This window comes from Heliangelus exortis, chromosome 7 (genome assembly GCF_036169615.1).
Source record: "Heliangelus exortis chromosome 7, bHelExo1.hap1, whole genome shotgun sequence".
Taxonomy (NCBI): Eukaryota; Metazoa; Chordata; class Aves; order Apodiformes; family Trochilidae; genus Heliangelus; species Heliangelus exortis.
In genome coordinates this window covers 11,684,753-11,695,598 of record NC_092428.1, presented here as the reverse complement: position 1 = coordinate 11,695,598, position 10,846 = coordinate 11,684,753, and the positions used below count along the sequence as shown (strand labels likewise).

Here is a 10,846-nt window from a genome sequence, read left to right as displayed (position 1 = left end):
TGGCATACTAATAAAGAAAACTAGGCTTATTAGCAGGCGCTAATTACATTAACAGCTTTACTTCCCATACAGGCTTTAAAATCATGCAAGATCTGTCTTGCCCTCCAGCTGTTAGGTTTCAGATTTGGTGAAAACACTCAAAGCCTGGGGTTTCTCATGTAGGGTATGGAAGCCCTCAGACAAAGAGGGCAAATGCTGGGTGTAGTCAGACTGAGTCTCCAGTGCTCCCCCTCCCAGAAAAAGTAGTCATAGTTAATTGGATTTGAAAAAAAAGACACCAAGCCAAAAGCTACTTTAAAAGAGTCACCCCCAAAAAAGAAGTCCTTCCAAAAGTGAAGGGTCTTGACCAGGACTTGCAGTCCATTAAAGGGAGTTATCTGAGGACCACCCATTTTAATAGAGGGAAGTAACTCACCCTGTGCCACTTTAGAAAGACTGTGGTGAAGAATGTGTGATTTTGTGAAAGGTTTTTGATCTACATCATGGGGCAAGTTTCTGTCAAGAGCTTTTCTCTACAGAGCTTTCCCATTAAAGTTCAAGAAACACTTTAGGGCAGGAGCTTTTTTTTCTACTTTTGGTCCCCAGGATTTTTGGCTTGTGAAGAGCTCTTTGTAATGCTAATAGAAGTTATTCATGTGAATGGCCAAGAAGAAAGGATGCAGAAAAAAAAGAATTTTCCATCTTACACCTCTCTCCCCCAGTATGTCTTTGAAGCCTTTCTAAGCACAGAAGAGTAAAGCAGCAGTGCAAATCATGTATGAGGCATATGCAGCAGATGTAATGCCTATAAATAAAATGCAAGTGCTCTTGCTGTAGACACCCATTTGCAAATAGCTCCCACATTCTTTCCCAAGCTGCTGCTCCCAACTTACCCACCAATAAACATTAATCATTGCCAGGCCCACCTATGGCACAAATCAATACACAACATTTCTCCTTTATCCTCTCCAACCTTTCCTTCTACTTTACCTTCATTAGAGCTACATGCTTTAGCTGTAGTAAATACTGTTGCTGATAAAGTAAATCCAACTTGAGAAACAAGAGACTGAAGCAGATATCTCAGAACAAGGGCTTCAGTGATAGAAGGAGTTGCCTCTGAGCACATGCAGTAAATTCACAGAGAGCAGAACAGTCTTAAAGATCAAGTAGTATCATAAAAATAATGCATCTAGTTTTAAAGTCAGAACTGCAGTCACTGGTAAAATAAGAGAAACTCTTGATCCTTCTGCAACTCTGCATTTGCTGTGCTTGTATGCATGCAAGTGTCTAAAACTGGAAGGAAAAAAGTTAAGCCAAATACATCATACAGTTAAAGGGATTCCACAAAACAGCAGCCTCCTGTAAACAGCCTATATTGTTACAGATGAGAAAGGAAAGTAGACAATAAGCCTTTGGGCACAAGTGAGTCTCTGAATTAAGTTATGTACTTGTTAACTTGCAAGTGACCAAGCATACTCTCTACAGATGGACTTCTTGGAAAATGTCATTTGTAAAACTGGCAAATCCAGGCAGGTAAAAAAATCTCACTTAGTGGCTTATGACTTGAACAGAAGACAATGTTAGGTTTCTGTTTCTACTCATCTGTAACACTTTCTGGCAGAGAAGTTATAATTATGATTATTTTTAGTTTTATAAACCACATTAGCTGCCAATGTGAAATACCTTATTTGTACTTGGTGTCAAAGCTCTGCACTAAGATTTGTTAACTGCTTGATTATATAAGAGAAGCTGTACCTGATACCAGAACACAGCCTTACCCTAACACCAGCTTAACAGATTGGAAGGTGACTCAGACAAGGCATGGTGGTGGTTTTGGTTGTTTTCAAGTCATGATGCTGATGTCCTTAGCAAGTGGTAAAGACTAAAGTAAGACATGCAGACAGATATGATTTAACATACTCCATTTACTATTTATCAATTATTTTCTCTATTTAATAAAACAAACTATACTTTGTATAATAGATTACTTCATTGCAGGTATTGCACAGGCTACAGTCATCTGGGCACCATGGAAACAGGATAGCAGAAGGTTATTGTTTTTATTTTTTAAAAATATATCATTTAGCTTAATTAGACCCAGCACAAGAGAATACTAACCTTTTAAAATGTATAATCTCATTTAAATATGCAAAGCATTTCATTGCAGCTCTACTGGATTAGAGAATCCAGGGTATTAGTACTGGATAGGCTATAAAGAAGGCCACCTCTCTGCAGCACAGTCCTGTTGGCTACTGGCCTCCAAAGGCATTCAGAGGGTCATCAAATGTGCTTAGTGTCTTGCTTTCAGATTTTGCTTCTGAGGCTGCTTGGGAAGATCTGCTTTTGGGAGTAGGTATCTTGACTTGGCTGCCAGAGAAGATATCATCTAAAGGAGGGGGGGAAAAAAAATTATTTATTTATTTAATGTGCAGTGACAGCCAAACAGAAGTAACATTGTACATAAGTCTCCAGCATACAGCAGTGACTGCCAAGGACATTCTGTGATAAACAAATGCTTTCCTGCTGCTCAGGATTCTAGATGCATTTGTAAGGACATACGTGGGAGCTGTTAGCTGTAAATCAAATTAAGAATATTTTTTCTTTTCAGTAGAGCAGAATAATACTTGTATTTTATAACAAGTTTCAGGTTTCATAAGTGTTTTAGAAGTACTAATAAAAACTCCACAATAAGTTCCATCATGCAAATGCCAAATAACATCCATCTTTAACACACAAGTGTTTGAGGAACCTGAGAGACCCAGAGCGGCAAGACTGTTGCCAAACAAAATCAGAAGAGAAAAAGAAGATGGTACTTGCTAATAACAACTGTTGCAACAGCCACTAGCCATATGAGAGTCTTTAATCTACAGCATAATACCCTTGAGAAGAGAGCACAGCTGAGATGCAAGGAGGCAGAGAGCTACAACTGCCATTCTACTGAATATTCAAAAAGTTTGTTTACAGTTCTGAATCAAAATCACCACCACCTTCCTCAATACAAGCAATTCTGTTATGAATCACTAAAGACAACAAAGTAGAAAAATACCATGCTGCTATTAAGACAGGGTCCTTTCATGAAACAAAATAACTTGTAGAAATGAAACCACCCAACCCAGATACCTTGTGCCAGCAGCAGAGCTCACAAACCTGCAGTTCCTGCTGTGGCCAGTTCTGCTCATGTTTATGACTCTGCTCATGGAAAGAGATGGAGCTGCTACCATACACACGCTGAAATTTTGCCTTGAGACTTTCTGGGGACACGCAGGAGATCTCTTTCTAGACACTAAGATTTTAAATTAATGGGTACTGAGATTATGCAGTTGGACCATGGGGGTAAAAAAAAAATTTACAAGACAATATGTGGATTACTAGTGGTTAACAAGGCCAGAACAAACAGCACATAAGTGGTCTTGAGTCCCTATTAAGAAAACATAGGTCTTATATGGAGGTTAATAGCCATTTACTGGTCCAGAGTATAAAATTAGTATATCAGCCTTCAGCATGTATCCTGATCTTGAGCAGAGGCCAAGCATGATGTGGCCTACCACAATGCACTTGCCTTTCTCTTCTCACTTTTTCTTCCACTCCAGCACATGCCTGCAACTCTGCTGATCAAAGGGTTACACAGGAATAATCCAGGACAGCATTTCAGCATCAGAGCAGTTTAGAAAGGCAGTAAAATGGAGTAATCCCCTACTGGCATCACTCCAAAGCATGAAGCTATGACACGGATGTGCTCCACAGCAGAAGGGAAATATGGTGAGTGGCATCAGCAGCAGAGGTATCAATCTCATTTTATAACAAGGCTTAAGGAAAATTTTTGCCACAGAAAACAATATTTGTCAGTGCATAACAAAGTCAGAATTCCACAAAATCCCCCAGACAGCAGAGGTGACATCAAGATGTTTGTGTCAGTAGCCATAAGGTGACTGAGGAAACAAGGAGGATAAATACCTAGGAGCTTTTCTAATTCTGCCACCACAAGCCAAACACAAATGTAGTGAACAGTAACTAGAAGCCTTGATAGGACAAAGAAGAAAATCATCTTAAAGCCTCTATCCCCTGCAAACTGCACCCACTTACTGTTTTATTTGCAGCAGAAAGGAAAGTGCTACCATGTTCACTTAAGCCAGTCCTTAACCTGAAGCATAGGCAAGTGCCAGTTATTCCACTCTACTGCCAGAAGGGCTTCCTCACCTTCAGACATCGTCCCTACAATCCTTTTGGTGATCTGGAGCTGCTATGGATGCTATAGGTATCAAGATCAGATGTGACATCAAATCGTAAGCTCTAGCACTGGAGTAGATGTCAAAAGTGGAAGTGCAAAAGACAGGTTTTGTTGTGGTTAATTTTCCAAGATACTTTGAAGTAGCACTCTACAACTGTTTTTCTTCAACATAAGGTCCAAATTTTTGTGCTGAAATATTTGGAAGGGGTAGCTGAGAAATTTTTTCACTTGCTTTGGCTACATGAAAAAAATGTAAATTATTAAAATAAGGTATTTTAATCATCCAATATATATGTCAAACATCATGCCTACAAATGTTGAAGTCTTATTTTTCATATCAATTTAGAAGGTCTTGAAATCCCAAGATGTTAATTTTCTGGCAAGTTTTCTAACACACTTACAGACTTAAGTTAGGTCATTCCATCAGGCTGGAATGCTTAACAGTAGTCCAAGGAGAACAGTAGTAAGTCAGACTTCATTTGAATAGGTTAGAAAAAAGAAAGATGGACAAGAATCAAAGCTAGAGGGGAATTTTTTTCTTAGAGAAAACAAATCACATGCAATCCCAAAGAAGAGCTACAAGCATGAAGAGCCTGAAGACAGACACAATCAGGGATCAAATTACTTTTGATACCTCCACAGGTGGAGAACAGTAAAGGACTACAGTTTTCATTGTTTCACATTACATCCAGCATTTTTCAACAAATCATTCAGGGCAAACTTTTGCTCCCAGATGTAATATTTATTAATTATTCACATGGATGTAAACAAAATCTCGTGAGCCCCAAGGCAGTCAACACAATGGTGAAGAGGGGTTGAGAGAAGATGCTAATTTCTTTGTATTAGTGATTCATCTGAAAGTATGACACAAAAATCTGTGCAAACTGAAATGTATCATCTCTTAGAGCCATAACAACACGAGATCACTCTCTTGCTCCAGACAAATCTCCTAAAATCCCACAGGTGAGAAAATCCCTACAGGAATTAAGCTATTCCTTCATTCAGAAGAATTTTACACACTCTCCTAAACCATTTAAATGTCATCCTAGTTCTACAAATGTAGCAACTTCTCATCAAAGCTTGAAATGCAAAGATGACCAGAGAGTGCAGAGAAGTTGAAAAGTTAAGAGAAAGAAAAGCTTTCTAAAACATCTTCAGTGAGTGCAACTCAGGCAAAAAACCCCCGAGATTAGCAGCAAGATATTAAACACTTACCCATATCATCATCAAATATGGATTTTTGGTCCACCTTTTTCTTAGTCTTCTTTTCTTTTGGTTTCATGGTGAGAGTTGCAAAAATATCAATGTTATCGTCAAACAGGTTAGGCTCTGGCATTTTCTCTTTTGCTTTGTTTGTTGGTTTAATTGCCTCAACTGCAAATATATCATCCTTGGAGCAAAGCATAGAGAGATTATCAATACACAACACACTTTCACAGAACAGTCAGGCTATCTGTGCACAGCAAGTGAGATATTTAGCAGACCTACAGCCTTAGTGTGGAATTGTGCACAGGCTGAGTACAGCACATAGATGCCTGTATCACTTTAAAAGTTATTTGAGCTGCTGTGCATTGAACTGATAGCTGACAGGTAAGAACCAAATACTTTATTACTCTAAAAAGCTCATAATCAGAGGTATTTTGTCACAGCACACTCAGTGACATGCCTTTCAATCCCCTCTTGCTAATAAGGGGGTGAACATCCAAAGAAAGGGTTTCTATTGCCCAGTTGCAGAGCAGGATTGACAGTTTACTTCTCTACCTATCCTGCACATCCCATCCTACTTAGCAGTCATCATTAAGCTTGTGTCTAAGCAGAAGGCTCTGCACAAGGCCCTGGGGAATCAAAGAGATCAAGATGGCAGGCTCAACCATTACCTCAAAGATATCTTGGGCAGTAGAGTCAACAACTTGTTGGACAGTAGATTTTGACTCCTGTTTTCCAGTTTTCTGACCAGTGAAGACAGAATCATCTTCTTCCTCCAGAAAAGGCATAGAGCTGCTTTTTGCTGAAGATTTTTGTTGCACAGGCTTGAAGAGATCATTACTGTCCTGATCATCCAGAGCACTCAGATCAGGCTTTTTCTCCCTGCCCTTGATGGGTTTGTCAGCCACATTCCCTGGCATTTTCTCCTTTAAATTCAACTGTGCAGGTGCCTGGGATATTGATTTGCTTTCAAAAAGGTCTTCTGATTCAAACAGATCATTTCCTCGGTCTGGGAATTTTGGAGGAAGAAGTGAGTTTGTTCCAACAGGCAGAACATTGCCAGGAGCTGGCATTGTCAAGCCAGAGGGAAAGCCATTTTCCTTGGACTTTGCCTCAGTAGTAAGAGGTTCCTTTATGTTCACTCCTGCTGACTTCTGCTTTGGTAGAGAGTTTTGTGGTTCTGTAACACTGTACACCTCCTCACTCTCCTCAGACTCTTGGGCAGCCAGACGCCGAGCCATTCTGCTGGGAGGTCTTCGTTTGCCTGGAACCTTGATCCTGCTCTGCAAGAAAACAGTAAAAGCAGAGCAGGGTTATACAGAAAACAAAAGCCCACACTTCACAGAAGACCAGTTAGAATTCCTGTGAAGTTTCCTTGGAACACTTGGTGTTACACTTGCAACATCGCAATTAACACTTATTATCCATTTCCTATTAGCATGCTGAAAATGAATTAACAAGAAGTTCTGTTCACAGCCCTGGTTTAAATCACTTACACATCCACATGTACATTTAAGCAAATGCTCAGCTGGGAATCTCAAGCAAGGATTGCTGAGCAGACACCGATTTAATTTATAGGGAGAAGCAACAGGAACCATTTATCATCAACTTGGCTACATCCACTCTCCTAATTTTTAAGAAACAGGAAAGATGAACAAGTGGGTCATTCAAACTTGGTGTATTTTGCAGCAAGGTTCAGGAAAACAACCTAACACTTTTTATTTGCTGCCCTCTGGTAATTCCATGGCATAGTCTGCTGAAGGTCATTCCTCTGCTCCTTTTAAAGAAGCCCCTTGTAAGTTTCCATTAAAGCCTCTACCATATCCCACAAGGACAGGAGTATTATCACAGGAAGGAAACAGATCCTTTTCCTCCTTCTTAATTGCAAATCTGGATGGATATGCTGTAACACAGCTTAAAGGAGCCTTGTGCTTTTGACAGAACCACTGTAGAAGCACTTCCACCTTCAGAGTGTGGGATTGTGCTTATCAGAGAATGACAGACAAACAGGAAAATTATGATGGAAGATGCACCCAAGATAAATTGATCCCTGTTACAGGAATAGTTCTTTACAAGGACAGCCAGAATGCTGGACAAGTTGCTTTGTTCCAGCCTTTCAAAAAAACCTCTACATTTGGCTGCAGATATTTTCAGCTTAAACTTGAAAGTTTCAAGAAGCAATGACATGCCACAGTTAAAACATAACCCTCTATCATGATACTTTTAAATAGATAGGTTTGCAAAAGAATAGAGCTCCTGTAGTTGCATACAGTCAACCTTGAATGTTCATTTTAGCAGAGAGAATTCATGTTTGTTTACAGAGGTAATCTGAGAATCTGTAACTCCACAGTGAGTGCTTTTTGTGGCTCGAGTTATATGCTTGTGCAGGACATGTTGCTATTGGAAACAACTACGCCTACAAGGTAATGCATTAGTCAGATGTACAAGCTTCAAATCCTTTTGACACTGAGGGGTAATCACAGCCATTATAGGGACAGCTGTTGCATCTTCCCATGTCATCTCTGCTGCTCATCTAGTACCAAACAGCTCCAGCAGCATTAAGGGAAAAAAAGAATCAAAGTTAAGATCTTTAGTTATCTCATTCAAATTGCTGCCCTCAGCAAACCCAAGAAATACATAAAATCCTATGCAACTAGACCAAATCTTAACTACATGGCTCAAGTTTTTTGGTTTTTGTTGTTTTAGGTGTTTTTGTTGTTGTTGTTGTTTTTTAAAAAAAGAACCACTAAATCTTTAATTAGAATATGCATTTTGCTGTCCATAAAGTTAAACATTGGAATAAAACACTAATGAGTCAGGAGGCAGGCAACAACCCTGTCAAAAGCTGTAACACTTTTTTTTGTTTGAGATTTCTGTGGCTTTTCCCTTTATAAGCAAAGTTTTTGTTTGAAAAAGAATTGGGAGTGACAGTTCAAGACAACATGATACTATTATCCAGAGAGTCAAACTGCAGCAGGGATGTGGTTTTGTATCTTGCCACAGCAGCTGCCTATACCATTTTTTACAGTTATCCTGAAGAAATGCATTTTTTATGGTTTTCAGGTTGGCATCTCTTGGGACAGGACACGATGCTGTGCTAAAATACCTTTAATCTATAGGGAAAACCCCTGTATTTGGGGAATGTACACATGTACCTTAGAAAGGAACAAAATTAGCTATACAGATTAGCTTGTTGCAGAGCTAATCGTGTAGGAGGCTTGACTGTCTCTTCAGTGGTTCACTGAAGTGAGAGGGGTATAGATTTCCATACCTCCATTTAGATTCAGATAGACCACACTGCTAGCAGAGCCTCCATACCAAAACATAAATTCCTGCACAAGGACAGACTGTTTTTAACCTCCCTTTCTATCCTCCCAGATACCAAAGTTACCTTATTGGTGCTGTGCAAAGTGTCCGCTTGCATAGGCAGATCAAAGCTTACACCCAGTTCTTTGTTGTTTCTTTCATCTGAGAAGGCTTCTCTGCTTTGTACACCCTTGTGCAGTGGAGTGTCCAGAACAGGTAAGGATGACTTTACACTGGAGACCTTATGCACTGCACCAGGTAGTAAGGTTTCCAGGTTAGTAACTAGTTTAGCCTAAAAATAGAGAAAACAAAAACATACACACAGACATCATTTAAGAGCAAGCATGGCTCTATAGAAGTAGCAAGATCTACTGTATGCAGGCATTCAAGTTCTGCTTCTGCAAGTGCCTGGCTTTGTCACACCTAAGCATTTCTGTGTCTCCCACACCCTCTGTCAAACTATGTCTGTGGAGTGCTCCATACTATTTTTTTCTGCCTAAGAGCTTCAGAAACAGCATAGCCACATTATGTTAGACCAAACACCTGTGCAGCTTAGTATCCTGTCTGAGGACAACAATGGTTCTGACATTGAGTGATACCATGATATAGACAACTATTAGTCTTTTCATCTCAGAAGAGGGACCTAACTAAAACCCCATGTCTCTCAGCATAACCCTAGGAGACTGTAAACTTACTTAAGAGTCTGCTGAGAAGAATAGAAGGTCAAAAAGGAGCCCACTCTCTGCCCCACAAATAGACTAAAAAGTGCTGCTTAGTGTTAGGTCTGAAACACAAGTGGGAAAAATATTATACATGCAAGACAGGAAAAGTAGCAGAACATACACCACCTGGTAAAAAAAAATAAATTTCAAGAATAAAGTAGGGAAGTAAAAAGATTTTGTTTCAGGAAAAGCAATCAGTGAGGCTAGGAAGATTTTTTTAATTTTTTAAAGTTAATATCTCAGTAAAGGTAATTAAAAGGAAAAAAAAAAAGCTACAATCTACTTGTAGCTTTCTAATCCAAGGTGAGAACTCTGGTTTTAATGGGAACAGGACCTGTAGATTTCTGCACAAAACTACACTGGATTAAACAAGTGGAAAAGTTGTTACCAACTAGATCATAGTTTGCATTTTAGTACATCTATAGAAAGCAGCTCGCTGCTTATTAATTTCTTCAGAGGATACTTTGTTATCATCACATTTTAGATGTGCTACAGTCACTCTATTTTCAGCTTCAGTTCCCCATAGGCAAGAGCCTCTTCATTATCACATTTCATACCACTCTCTCTCCAAATTATACTTTACCAGAGTAACCCAACAACTTCAATCTTCTCTATTCACACCCAACAGTCAAATCAAGCTGTGGCAGCTCTTCTCCCTCCTTGCTTGCTTATTCCCTCCCTTAAGCCCTTCTAAAGCCCTATTACCAGACCATGATATAAGTAACTTTTCTCTTTGTGACTGGCTGCAGGGCCACAGACTTCAATGAAGCCCACATGGAACCCATGAGGGCTACAAAATTTTACCTAGCAGCCAGTGAGGAAAACAGCTGCAGAGAAGAAAGTGCTCCTGTACAGAAAGCAGGCCATCAGTGCCAGAAATAAGGCTAGATTAAGCCAAAAGAGCAGGAGAAACTGTGTGGTCTTAAGATTTCAGTCAATTCTGGGACTCAGGGATGAACCAGATCAGCTAAGCTACTCCTAAGTTTGCAATCTACCATGGTTCTGTGAGCTACGCTCACAGCTGCTTGGAGTGTAACTGGGCAGTCAGAGCTGCTTCAGCCACATTAAAGCAAGTGAGGGTTTGCAAGGGTTAGGACACTGGTTTGGGAATCTTGATAGCGTGACAGAGGAATCCCAGTGTTTGAGATTTTTCTCCACCTAAATGCATGCTGAGCCTCAGGTAAGCCGAGATCATTCCTATACCAGGCTGTCAGTAACTACAAAAAAAGGAAGATGAATGTGAGTGATTCTACACTTCATGGAATACTACACCATAAGGTAAAACAGGCAAATTACTGGCTCTACAGACTTGCTCTGCGTTCTTCTGCTCAGAGGAGGAAAAAATAACACCCACCCTCTACAATGGAAAGCTAATCTCCTACAGATGGAAATCCAACAAGCAGAT

The 10,846-nt window shown here is 39.8% G+C and overlaps 1 protein-coding gene across 2 annotated transcripts in view; it reads right to left on the bottom strand.

The window, feature by feature from the left end:
• Positions 1-1,884: 1,884 nt before the first annotated feature.
• Positions 1,885-10,846, bottom strand: part of LOC139798336 (WASH complex subunit 2A-like) — a 34,372-nt gene continuing 25,410 nt past the window's right edge. For both annotated transcript variants that reach the window (XM_071748811.1, XM_071748812.1), the window contains exons 26-29: positions 8,805-9,011; positions 6,085-6,696; positions 5,423-5,597; positions 1,885-2,365 (exon numbers count right to left, since the gene is read on the bottom strand). In XM_071748811.1, the coding sequence (XP_071604912.1) occupies positions 2,229-2,365; positions 5,423-5,597; positions 6,085-6,696; positions 8,805-9,011 (1,131 nt within the window). In that variant the 3' untranslated portion in view covers positions 1,885-2,228. The remainder of the gene's footprint in view (positions 2,366-5,422; positions 5,598-6,084; positions 6,697-8,804; positions 9,012-10,846) is intronic.